The sequence below is a fragment of the Lutra lutra genome, chromosome 13 (genome assembly GCF_902655055.1).
Source record: "Lutra lutra chromosome 13, mLutLut1.2, whole genome shotgun sequence".
In the NCBI taxonomy this organism is placed as follows: Eukaryota; Metazoa; Chordata; class Mammalia; order Carnivora; family Mustelidae; genus Lutra; species Lutra lutra.
The window spans coordinates 92,683,486-92,696,191 of record NC_062290.1 but is presented as its reverse complement, the minus strand read 5'-3'; the positions used below and the strand labels follow the sequence as shown (position 1 = coordinate 92,696,191).

The window sequence follows — 12,706 nt, the reverse complement described above, 5'->3', positions numbered from 1 at the left end:
CTCAGTGAGCTGTCCCGGAGCGGTGACCAGCCAGGCTGGACAGGGGCTCAGCAGGGGCAGGGGGTGAGAACAAGGGCTACAGGGGCTTTGCATGGTGGGGGTCCACCTGGCTGGATAGGAGGGTACATGGAGATCCCAAGGGGGTAGAGGTAGTCCAAATCCTGTGACAAATACAGAGGCTGGCAGGAGGGGACCAGCTTCCCGAGGGCCAGTGTGGTCACCTTTCCCCGTGCCGTTCGGCCTCAAGTGTCTTTGTCCGTGGGCTGGGGTACGGCTGCCTCTGCGGGGGCACAAGGAAGCCAATCGGCCAGTGCTGTGTGAGCGGGGCCAGCAGCGCTTGGGAAGAGACTGCCCGAAGGACTCCCCAGGCCTGGGCCGGCTCCTCCGTCCTCACTGCCCAGAACCTGCTGGCAGGAGGCGCCTCCAGCAGGCCAGCCCACACGAAAAGCCCCTGATTCTGTAGGTCCAGTGACACAGGGCCCTAGAGGAGTCAGACCCACAGACAGGGGGCTGTGGCAGGGGCAGGTGCAGGTCTGTGTGTGATGGGACAGAGCTCGGTCTGGGCAGGAGGACCACGTCCTGGGGACGGATAGGGAGACGTGCACAACAGTGTGAACGCGCTGTCATCCCCGGACCTGCGCACTGAAAAGTGGTGAAGAGGGTAAATCTTATGTGTATCTTAGTATAATTTAAAAGAAAAGACCTAGGCCCTGCCCTATGCCTGTTTCCAGAGGGTTCTAGCACGCAGAGGAAGAGACGTGACGGTCAAGAGTGGTGACCAATGACACTAGATGCTGAGGCCCCGAGTGACCCGTGGCCATTCCTGACCTGAGCTGAGCGGTCCCAGTGGCCTCTGGGGGGTGGGCGGTGCTTGGGGAGCTGAGGCTATTGGGGTCCCCGTGGGCAGGGAGGAGAAGGTGGGGTGAGTGCTGTGAGCCCCAGCCAGCCTGGGCGCCTGGCATGGGAGCGGCTGCAGCCCACGGCTGGGCCAGAGCTGGACGCTGTCCCCTTGGCTCAGACTGGCAGGACCCTCGGACCCAGCCAGCATCTGACAGCTTAGATGTCCAGCTGGGACATCTAAGTGCATTCCAGACTCTTCAAGTGTACCTCCCTCTGGCCTCCTGTCTGCATCTCCAACCTCACCCCTCCTATCTGTTGAGTGAAGGAGTGAGCCCAAATCTTCCCTTGGCCCCTGGTCCCTTCCCACCTGCACGAAACCTGCCTACTCACGACCGAGCACTCAGCACCTCCCAGGCCTAGGGGAGGGCTCAGCCCAGCCCTGTGGCTGGTATGTGACTGCTCGGGAAGACGTCACCCATTCTGACAGGGAACCCCCCCCCCCCCCCCCTTTGCACCTGGGCCGCCTCGAAGGACCCGCCTGCCTTCCTGCCCTGAGGGGGAGGCAGAGGTCGGGAAGCCACGTTCCAGAAAACGGGAGGCTCGGTCCAAATCTGGGCCTGGCCCTTCTCTGGCAGGGGTCTCTCTAGTGCGGTCTGAGCAGGGTCACACTAGAGCCGGTGGCATAGACAGAGGGAAGCCGCAGGTTCCAGATCCGTCCGCCCTGACCGCCGCCAGAGGCCCGGGAGTGGGGGCTGCCAGGACGGCCGGCCGTGCAGCCCTCACCTGAGGCCTGGCGCTGAGGGACCCCGGAGGGTTTGCACCCTGGGCCGGGGATCGTCTTGTCTTCCACTCGGCATGGAGCCGCCCTCAGGGCGCCTAAGCCTGGAGAGGAGCGAGAGGGGCACCGTGAGGGCGGGTTCCGTGCGGACCCTGCGGGCAAGGCCCCTCGTAGCAGCCACTCATCCGCCTCCAAGCAGCACCTGCGGCGGAAGCCAGGGGCCCGAGGGCCTCCCACGGGGCCGGAGGGGCCTTCTTCGGCCTCCCCGCCTTCCTCCGGGCGTCTGGCTTGGAGGCTCTGTAGAGGCGTGAGGCGCTGGACGGGGCAGAGGTGCCCAGGGAGGCGCAGCTGGCCTGCCACTGGGCCTGGGCCCGGATCCTGTCCCTCAGCAGCTCCAGCCGTGGGCTGTTCTCTCTGGGCTGCCGCCGGGGCCCCAGCACCTGGGGGGCCTCTCCTTCCAGGGCCCGGGGAGACGTGCAGGGCTCATGGCCCCCAGAGGAGCCGGAGAGGCGGCCTGATGACACCAAGCTGTCCCCATCCTTGGCCTCCTCGCCTTCTGACCACACTGGGTGGTTGCGGGCCTTCCCCCGGGGGCCTGGCTGCTTGATGTTGTCAGACCAGGCCATCTGGGAGCTCTCCGAAGGTCACCTGGCTGCTGGGAGGGCCCGGGCCACCTCAGGGCAGCCATGGTCTCATCCTCAGCCTCAGGGGGACAGAGCCCGGATTCCCTGGGGACAGAGAAGCAGACCATGAGTCAGGCGTGGAGACCTGGCCGTGCTGAACAGAGGGCATCTCAGCCGGTGCAGCCCTCCAGCCCCCGCCCTGCTCCCTCGCTCTCCTGTCTCAGGGTACCCACAACCGAGAAAGGTAGGGGCCGATAAAACGCCCCCGGCAGGGCAGTGCCATGACCTTCTCTCCGATTGCCCCCTCAAGCCTTGGAGGCGGGCATGAACATCAACCCAATTCACAGAAGGGGAGACTGAGGTCCATAAAGGCGTGCGGCAGGGGCACACCGGCCCCCCAAGTCCTCCAGCCTCATGCTGACCCGGCCACCCTCCTGGGCAAGGAGGCCGTCCCTCACTGGACCCCCGCCTCATCAGCACAAACACTACCTGGCTTGGCTCTGGCCCTTCAGGTGGCGGGCGGCCCAGGGTCCCGAGGAGCCAGAGTGACAGGGGGCAGCATCTCTGGTTATCTTTGGGGTGGGGCTGGATCACTTCTCCTAGGCCGGCAGGAAGCACCCCCATGACCAAGGTCGCCATGGCCACCGAGCCAGGTCAAGGGCAGAGCCCAGTGAGCTTCCAGTCGCCACCTGCCTGGGGTCAGCTGGTGCTTTCCCAGGGCCGCCGGCTGGCCTGCAGCCCGGTGTCCATCCCTGCTCAGGACGGGGTGGCCACTGCGGGCTAGAGGGCTGGCCTACCCCGGTCCCCTGGCCCACGATGGAAACCCTCAGGATAGTCGTGGAAACTGGGTGGGCATGGCGGGCTGCCAGGCCCCAGGCTGGTGATGGCCTGGGGGAGCCTTCCTAACCAGCTGTCCCTCAGCAGGGTGGGAGAGAATTCTGGGTAGCCTGTGACAGCATAATTGCCCCATGTCACTCAGCGACAGCAAGGCCTTCAACTCCTGCTGGGACCGTGAGCAGGCCCGCCCCTATCCTCCCAGGGCACAGGAGTCTATAGCTGTGTGTGTGGCAAGTGGACTGGCCAGGACGGGGAGGCGGGCTCAGCTAGAGGGAGGCGGGGGCAGCCACAGGGCAGGGCTGGGGGCGGAGGTGGGGCTTGACCCCAGGCTCAAGCCCAGTTCCGGGCAATGTCAGCCTGGGGGCCCCGGGGAGCCAGCCGAGGACATGGCCCCAGCGGCTGGACGGAGTCTCAGTCCTCCAGCCCGAAGCCCGCTGGGAACCACCGCCCAGGCCGCTGCCTTCGGCTCCATGGGGTTGGTCAGGGCGAGCGGGCCCTGGCTTCTCAGTTCTCCCTGGCACATGCTCAGGGCATCCTTTGGCCCACAGACATGCTAGCTGAAGAAGTCTGAGCCCCAGGAGCCCCAGGCCTGCATCCTTGGCCCTGCCCTCCTAGGGGAGCACCCCAGGCGGGTCCACCTGAAGTGGGTGTCCGGTCGCCTTCTTGCCGACCCTGGCAGGGCAGTGTGGTGGGGAAGACGTGGACGCTGTTGTCAGCTGGCTCTGAGCTTAGCATGGCCCCCGAGGAGGAGAGCTGCTTCAAATCCCTGCTCTGCCCCCAGCCAGCTGAGTAACCTTGGGTGACCAGACACCCCACCCTGCCCTGCCCTGCCTCTGGGTATTGTGAGCTTCTGGTGAGTTCATGCCAGCAGGAGGGCACGAAGCAGGGCGGACCGCATCCATGAGCAGCAGGATGGCTGAGCTGGCCACGAACGCTTCACTTTCAGGATGCCCAGAGAAAGGGGTCTGCCGCAGAAGACCTCCTAATTCCAGGCAGAATGGAGAGCCTCCTTGACACTTATTCTAAGAGCCTGTCCTGGGAGGCAGGGATACCTGGAGACGGTTGCCCCCAGGACAGGACAAAGGGCAGGGCTCTGAGCCCAGTGGGCCCCTGGTCACAGAGGACATGGCCCCATGTTCAGCCAACAGAAGAAAGGGGCCGCCCCAGGGACAGGCCCTGCCTGGAATGTGAGGTTCTGCCCCTTCTACTCCAAAACCAGCTTCTCCTGCAGTTGGGACAAGGGGAGAAAAACGTGCGCCTCAGACCGCAGAGCCAGCCTTTGGCCCCAGGGCCCTTGACCACACCTGGTGGCCTAGACTAACGACATGGTCCCCCTGCCGATGGCCCCGAGACCACCATCTCCTCTGCCCCGTCCGCCCGGCCAAGAGTCTGCCCTGCCCTGGCTGGCCCGTTCCACTGGGGACATCGTCTGCTGAGGCAAAATGCCATGGGCCCCACCCCCATGTTTCTTCATGATGTTTGCGAGGGATTGGTGTCACAGAGGGCTGCCCCGGGGGTTTGGGAAAGCAGGTCCTTCCAGGAGAGCCGCGTGGCCCACGCAGGTTCCTGAGAACTGTGGGGGATACACTACCTACAGACACCTTCTGCTACACGGGGCTGACAAGCTCGGGACATCACCAGGGGGTGACCATGTTGTCCTCTATACTACCCTTAGAGGCCGGACAACCGAGGGAGACTCCCAGAGACAGCTCAGCCTCTGCTGATTCACAAAGAGTCTCCCCATGCTGGACAGAAACCCCCCTCGGCTTCTACTGACAGACCCCGCGGTCACTGCGGCCCCTGGGGTCTGTACTGGAGGGCCACGCCCCTGCCTGGCCCTGGGCGCCTACATCAGCTGATGTCCTGGTAGGCATCCTCCCCAGCGTCCACCTGATTTCCTAGCCCTGTTTCCTCAAGGGCGGTGGGAAAGGGTTATCCTGAGCTGTGGCGACTGGAGCCAATGTCCACGTGTCTCTGGAAATCAGCTGGTGGTCCCGGTTTCCCACGAGCAGGAGAACCGTGGGTCCGGAGCAGTGGCCTCTGTGGGAAGTGGTGGGGTTGTGAACTCGGCCGCCGGTGGCCACACTCCAGAGTCAGTAAAAGGAGAATCCGGGAACGAGAGTGTGACGGTGCACATGACCCCAGCATCGCAGCGACCCCGTGAGCTGGGACGAGCCCAGAGCGCCTGCCCCGCCCCCTGCTCCACCAGGCGCCCCCCTTCTGGGCCGGTTCCCCGTTGGGCAACATGAGGCCCCCCGAGTCCTCTGCCTGCCCAGGACCCTCCGTGCACCGCTGGCCTGAGGTAGCAGGCCCCCCCAGTGCTCTGGCTCCTGCAGGGTGACAGGAGCTCTGTGAGCTGGCCACGGCCAGGGCCACCACCCGTGGCGTGGGGACCAGCAGCCGCAGCCTGGGATGGGGGCACCCTACACGGTTGGGCCCCCACGTCTCCACCAGCCCTGAGCAGAGAGGCCCAGCTGGAGGGTCCCCGGCTGTGGCAGACACCCCCATCCTGACCCTCCCACCTCCTTCCTGGATCAGAACCCACCAATGCCAGCCCCACTGCATCCTGGTGCCCACTTGTCTGCTCCCCACGGGGACTGGGGACACTCGACAGGGACAGCTCCCGGCAAGAGCCCCAGCATGGCAAGGTCCTGTGTGACTTTATCTCCCTGAGCGGTCCCACAGCCCAGGGTCACGGCAGGGTCAGAAGTGGGGGGTGGGGAGGGCCACAAGGGTGGGCTTCTTGGCCTGAGGCTTACTGTGGAGAACAAGGTAAGCATCTGCACGCCCTGCCCAGTGCCTCAATGTCCTGGGACCCTGACCTCAGACCGGTGGTTCGTTCGTCAGTAAAGGAAGGGTCAGAGACACAGTGCTCACCTCGGGGGGCAGCCTGGGGGGGCAGACTGAGGAAAGAAAGCCCGAACACCTCTGCCCTCCCCAGCCCACCCCAGCGCCTGGATGGCCAGCCCAGGTCCCCACCACTGGCCCGTCCCGTGGGTATCTGCCAAGTGCCGCCAGAAAGGGGCAACTCACCAGGGCTCCTGCCCTTTGTCCCGGGTCAGGGGGGCCACCCACAGCACCCACAGGCCCTCACAGTTCAGATCACGCTACTCTTCTGGCCCAGGCCCTGCTGGGCTGCTCCCAAGCAGGCTGGAGGGGTGGGGCAGGGTGGGGGCTGTCCTCCAGGAGCTGGATGTGGCTTCTCACCGGCTCGTCCCCAGGGCAGCAAGCCCCAGGCTGACCAAGCAGGCTTGGGGACAGGGTCAGTGGAGCGTGAAGGAGAAGGGCCCACCACGCCCAGGGTTTGAGACCACAGAGATCTTGCCAGCCACCATAGCTGGTACGGGCGTGGACGTGGCTGTTACCCCTACAGCTACCTGCTCAGACCCAGCCCCGGGTACTCAGCGGTCCCTGCAACGAACACGCCCAGGCTGGCCATGTACCCAGACTGGAGTCCCCAGCAGCCACATGTCCGCCCGCAAGTTCCCCGCCAGCAGCAGCAGCCAGGCGGGGGGGGGGGGGGGGGGTGCGGGAGTGCTTCGGGCCAAAAGGAAACAGTGGGAGGCTGACCCAAGCTCCAGTGGTGTCTGGGAAGACATGCAGCAACAAATCGTTGTCCTACTAGGCCCTCTTGCACAAGAGCACACCCCTCCGGGGCCCAGCGGACACAGACGCACACACATGCACACTGCCCGGGTCTGCAGAGCGGGGCCGGCAGGGCGGGCTGGCCTGGCTGCCACAGGCTTCGTGCGGGAGTCTGGCCAGGGCGGGGTCCCCCCGCCTCTGCCACTCACTTTGCCACAACAGCCACAGCATCTCCACCAGCCGCTCTCAGAGGCTGAGGGACTCCTCGCAGCCGGTTGGGCCCCCAGGGCGGCAGATGCGAGGGCGGGCGGGGAGGCGGTGACACAGCCACAGCAATCTGGGGAAGACGGTTGGCCGTTGGGAGGAGGCACCATCAGGGACGACAGATGGAAGCCCTGGTGGGGGAGGTGGGGCAGAGATAAAGTGGCCGGGTTGGCAGGCAGAGGGGGCCATGCGCGTGAGTGCGGTGGAGCGGAGGCTGCCCGCACCCCACGGCCTCTCGGCTCCAGCAAACGTCCGCGGCCACACAACCAAGACCCGTAACGCCACTGCCCATGGAACCTGCGGCCCAGGGGACCCCGGAGCCACCGTCCACTCCTGCCAAGAAGGACTCACGGCCATGCCCACAGAGTCAGCAGGGAACTCCTCCCGCCCCCAGGCCCTGCCCCTGTCCTCATCCCCTGCCCCACATGCCCCCCTCAGGCTGCTGGGTCACTTGTGGAGACTGTTTGGGGCACCACCCGGCGCCTGGGGCGTTCCCCAGGCGACCCGGGGCTCCTCCCCAAGCCTGCGAGGAAGAAGGCATTGTCACCTTGCCCACAGTCACACAACACAGAGCAGAAACCTGCCCTGGGTCCTGCGTCCTCTAGACCGGAGCAGGCCAGGCACCTGGGGACTCTGAGAAGGAGCCTGTGGACACAGACATACCCTGGGGCCCAAACCATCTTCAGACGGCTCAGAACAGTCAGCCAGGGTCCTGGGTCTCCTTCTACCTCTGCCTCAACCAGCAACTCACACTGCTGGATGGGAACCTTCCAGCAGGACAGGATGGCCTGATGGGCCCTGTGCCCAGGGAGGTAGCTAGACAGGACCCAGGCTGGGCTGGCCTCCTCATCAGATGATGGCCTTGCTGGGGGACCCAATGCAGAACCACCCATCAGCCCCAACCGAGGGCCGGGAGTGTATTCACCCCCTTGTACACATGGGGAAACTGAGGCACAGGTCATCAGGGGAATCTAGTGCTGGCCTTATAGCAGTACCTGAGCCCAGAGGCAGGCAGCCCCCCTGGGTAGGGCTCGGGGGGCATCGCACTCCCAGGGGCAGCCTGGCTTTGCCTCAGAGGGAACCCCAGACAGGGAGACCCCTCCTCAGGAGGGCAGGACAGAGAAGGATGTCTACGGTGCTCTCAGCCACCTCTGTGCAAGAAGGAAAGGCTAACCCCCTTCCCAACCTGCCCGTGCCCCCCACACCCTCTCCCAAGACACTGGGGCAGGCCAGGTGGGGCTCAGGTACCCCCGCCTGGGTACTCACCAGCTGTCTACAGGGAGGGCGCAGGGCAGTGGCCGTGGCTCGAAGGCCCACCGACCACCTGCTGGTGGAGCACAGACACGACACGAAACGAAGCCGAAGCTTCCAGGTGCGCGGGGAGGTGGGGGAGGAGTCTGGGAGACCCGCCCTGATGTTGCCAGAGAAACCTCGGAGTCCATCCATGCAGGCTCCTCCTCCAGGCTGGCTTCCGGGAATCTGGGGGGGTGGAGCACAGCCTCACCTGCTGATCCAGCCCACCTGGGCAGGGGACACACCTGGGGACCCGTGGCTGTGGGGGCAGGGCAGGAGGCAGGTGTGGGGGGATCTCTAGTGCGGTCCAGACCGCTCCCTCTCTGCCCTCCGCCCCTGCTCCCGAGGGACCTCCAGCAGCCCCCACCCCCTGCGGCTGGGCATCTAGGAGCCCTGTCCTGGAGGCACCGTGTGGGGCTGGCAGGACTCCTGAGACTGGTCAGGCTTCCAGACAGCACAGAAGTGCCCGGTGCGGGGAGATGGGAAGAGGCAGAGCCGCTGGGAAGCCCAGTGACCAAACTCAAAACCTGAGTGTCTCCTGCCTCCTTGGAGTCTTGTGGCTCAGGGAGGGCTCCCCAGGGCACTCACCTTGGCCATGGAGGGACAGGAGGGTCTTGGGGGACCCCAGCAGTGCATTCTGTGCCTGGACGTGCATGTGGGTCCTGGGGTTTGGTCATCTGGCTAAGATCTGTGCCTGTACGTGCGGCCCTTATGGGAGGTTTCCAGCAGTGGGTGCGGGTTGGCGTGCGGGGGAACCGTGCTGCCCACAGCCCGGCCAGCTCCGAACTCGCACTCCAGGGGCGCCCGGGAGCCCCGGGACGGGCGGCCTGCCTGATGGAAGTCAGGGCCCTTCCCGGACCCGCTGACGTGGTGCCTTCTCTCTGTCACGCCCAGGGGAGCCAGCTCCCCAGGGAGGTTCCCCCAACCCTGCCGGTCCCTGCCACCCCCTCCCCCCAGAAGGGGGGTCTTTCCCTCCCAAACAGACTCTAGTAAAATCTCTTACCAAAAGATTCCTCTCAGTGTTCAGGAACTTCAGGTTTGGGGGCAGAGAAACTCGGAGCAGCCTGGTCTCTTATTCAGGGGGTACATCTGCCCTTCCCAGAAGCGGCATGGGGGAGCAGCCCCTCGGCCCTGGGGAGCTGCTGGGCACTGTCCTGAAAAATCGAGGCACTTGGCCAGGACCTCTTGGCCCAGAGCTTGGCCTTCCAAGCAAGACCACACTGGAGGCAGCCGCATCCTGGGGCCCGAGGGTCAGGAGGGGTGTGACCCCGCTGCCCCGACCACACTCTGCACACTGGCTGGGACGCCTCAGCCCTCAGAGACATCTGGCACCGGAGCAGGGCAGTGGGAACCAGAATGGGCACACACAGGGGTTGCCCTGCTCCACTGATGTCAGAAAACAGGGCAAGTCCTCCTGGCCCAAGGTGGCCGAGTTTTATTACCCAACCCGAGCAGACTGAGACACATGCCTTCTGGCATGTAAATCTAGTGTGCAGCTGGGCCCCAAGCCCAGCTGGGCCTGGCACCGAGGATGGCCATCGCGAGCTGAGTCTGGCCAGACCTCCCACGCACGAGGCCTAGTGGCCCTACCCAGTCCACGTGGGACGGAAGAAGCTCACCCAGAACCGTGGTCTGGGCCCCATGGCACTCTCTGCTGTGGCACCCAGCCCTCAGCCTGGCCCTCCAGCTGCAGAGGGCGCCGGCCCAGCCAGGAAGCTGAAGGGGTGGGGTGTGCCGAGCTTGGTCACTGGGTGGGCCCCTGGGAGTCAAGCCGGAGCAGGTATGGCAGCAAGGCACTCTCCTTCCAGGAGGGGACAGGGCAGAAGGCTGTGTGGATAACATGGCCTCCCAGGGGAAGGGCTCTACACCTGGTCCCCATGTGTGGAAGAGAGACGCTGGAAGGGCAGTGGCGGGTGTCGTCCTGGCTGGTTCGGACCCTAAAAAGGAAAGGAGTGAACGGTGCAGGAAAAGAGGTCTGGGCAGAGGCTCAGGGTGTGGGTACAACGCACGCAGGTCTCCCTCTCCCTCCATTTTCTGCCCACCAGCGAGCACTTGCCAAGAAGCAGTGCGAAGCCACTTAGACCTGGCCCTGCCCTGCTGGCTGGGGTCACCAGCTGCCTTGGTGCTGGCCTGAGGGGCACTGGCCACACTGATAGAGACGGACGGAGGCCACCCGTGTGCCCAGCACCGTGAGCTCTTAGGGGCCAAAGTCAGTCCAGCTTTCCCTGCCTCCAAATGCCCAGCCTGCCAGCACTCGGGGCGGCACGGGGCCCCAGAGCTTGGCCACCGGGTGACTCTCTTGGGCCTCCTTGTTCCGGAAGGGCAGGAGGGGCTCCTCGAAGGAGGGGGTCTCAGGGCACGGGTTGGCCTGCTCTGCCCACAGGGCCTCAGTCGGCACCACCCCCTGGGGTTATAGGCACGTCTGACCCGTGACACGGCTCCCACTTTCATCAGAGTGCATGAGGGGGTGGGCCCAGCTGGGGACACAGCCACAGCAAGGAGAACACAGGCGGGAGTGCCCCCGGGCCAGACTCCGAGAGGGGAGGGTGCCTTGCTCAGGATCCCCCTGCGGGCTGCGTCCTCAGCAGGAAGGACAGCGGGGCCTGGGGACCCAGGGTGGGAGCAAGTCTCCCTCAGCCAGAGCCCCGCAGGCCTGGCCACCTGGTGTAGGCCCCTGACCCACGTCGTGCACCCCAAACTCTGCCTTGGCCTCCCTGTCCGGAGAAACTGACCTGCAGCAGGTGGGGCCAAGGTCAAACTGGTCACTCTGAGGGACGGTGGGCTGCACACTCCAAAGCTTTGGGGCTGGCCAGACCCTGAGAAGACCCCTCCACTCTTGCTTGGGGGGTGGAGCCAGAGGGAAGGAGGTCTGTAAGCACCCCCATTCCCTGGCTCTCTGCCTCTGCAGGGTGGGCCCTTGGTCCCAACCTCCAGCTGGGGGCGTCACCTCTGGAATCCGGCCCCCCCCCACGACACCTGAGGGCCGGCCCCCAGCTACTTGCCTCCTTCTTGGGTCCTCTGCGTCTTTATGAGCTTGTAACTTAACAAAGAAACTCATTACGGTCATTTTAATGGGGCTTCCAAGGGGCCAAAAGCAAATGCACATGGATGGTTTGTCCCCAGTGGGTCCCTAATTGCCCAGTCAGCCTGGCTCTGAGCTCTGACCAGTCCTGCAGAGAAAGGAGGGAGCCTGGAAGCCCGGGTCCTGTGTCTGGGGAGGGAGGTGCCAGACCTGTCTCTCCTTCCTTCCTTCTGCTCCCTTCCCGGGTGTTCCAGGCGAGACCCTTGGGAAATGTCCGTGCCCCCATCTCAGGAGGCTTGCGGTTTGGAGGACCAGAATGGGGGGTTCCAGAGGCTTTGGGGCCTGGGGACTTGCGTGGAGGCCTGCTGTGCTACACTAAGTGACAGCCGCCCACCCCCTCCGTGTGCAGCAGTCTTTCCCCCAAGATGGGTTAGGGCCACTGGTGCGGGGGCCCCACACCAAGGGGAAAGTGAAAGCCGTGCACGGGAACCCAGGGCCCAGTGCCTCCAGCATCCCTCCCTCACCCACGGAGCTGACCCGGTGATTGGAAATTAGGGAAAGGACTCACTGTCCTTCCTTCAGGGCAGCACGGAAGAATGTGCTCTGAAAAGAACCCCACCCTGAGGCCACAGAGGGCTGGAGAGGAGGCCTGGCTGAGCTTCAGGCAGAACCGTGGGAGGAGGGGCTCTAGGATGCAGGGTTCCCATGGCAACCATAGCTGTGGGGAACTACAGGGCAGAGGCTCATGGAACAGACCCCAAGTGGGCGAGGGTGAGGGTCGGTCGGGTGGGGGCGGGCAAGAGGTGTGGCCCCTTCTCCTGCTTTCCTAGGCCCCTCTCTGCTGCTGGACCGAGAGCCAGACCTTGTGGGGGGACCCCACGGAGGCAGGCGGCTCCTCTTGGCTGCCTTCCTGGCAACCAGGTCCAGGTGCAGGTCTCGTCAACACGGGGAAGGGGCACTGGGTGCTTCCTGAGATCTCCTATGCCGGCTGCCCCGGGGAGCTGGCTGCGTCCTCGCTCGGCCCCAAGTCCTTTGCCCCCCATAGCTTCCCACCTAGCTTCCTGTGCCGGCCGCTGCCTTCCCTGAGTCCCCGTTCTCACTGTGCCCAGGCCACGGACCCCTGAGCACCCCACCATCCTCCCTCCCCGCCCCATGCCTTGGAACATGTCCCTCTAGCCTGCCTGGCCACCCGAGGCCTGGGTGGGGGTGACCGCATGTGAGGGCAGAGACAGGGCAGGAACTGGGGTTCTTTTTCTGTGACACCTGGTGGCAGATGGGGCCTTGGAGTCTGGCTCCCACAGACACAGGTGCACGTGTGGGGGGCCCCACGGGAGTGAGGGGGTCCCACGGGACCAAGCCTCCTCCTGATGTGACACGCGGCTCCCAGGTGGTGAGCACCCAGCACTCGAGGGCCAAGCCGGGGGAGTGAGGAAGGGGAGGGGAGGTGGGTACTGAGGGTGGAGG

The 12,706-nt window shown here is 65.1% G+C and overlaps 1 protein-coding gene across 1 annotated transcript in view; it reads right to left on the bottom strand.

Annotated features, from left to right (window-relative positions):
- The window catches only part of CCDC187 (coiled-coil domain containing 187), a 35,909-nt gene extending 33,185 nt beyond the window's left edge, over positions 1 to 2,724 (bottom strand). Inside the window, 5 exon segments of the mRNA XM_047698866.1 lie at positions 1,624 to 1,722; positions 1,821 to 2,243; positions 2,246 to 2,346; positions 2,475 to 2,501; positions 2,503 to 2,724. Of these exon segments, the coding sequence (XP_047554822.1) occupies positions 1,624 to 1,722; positions 1,821 to 2,243; positions 2,246 to 2,346; positions 2,475 to 2,501; positions 2,503 to 2,573 (721 nt within the window). The 5' untranslated portion in view covers positions 2,574 to 2,724.
- Positions 2,725 to 12,706: the final 9,982 nt, after the last annotated feature.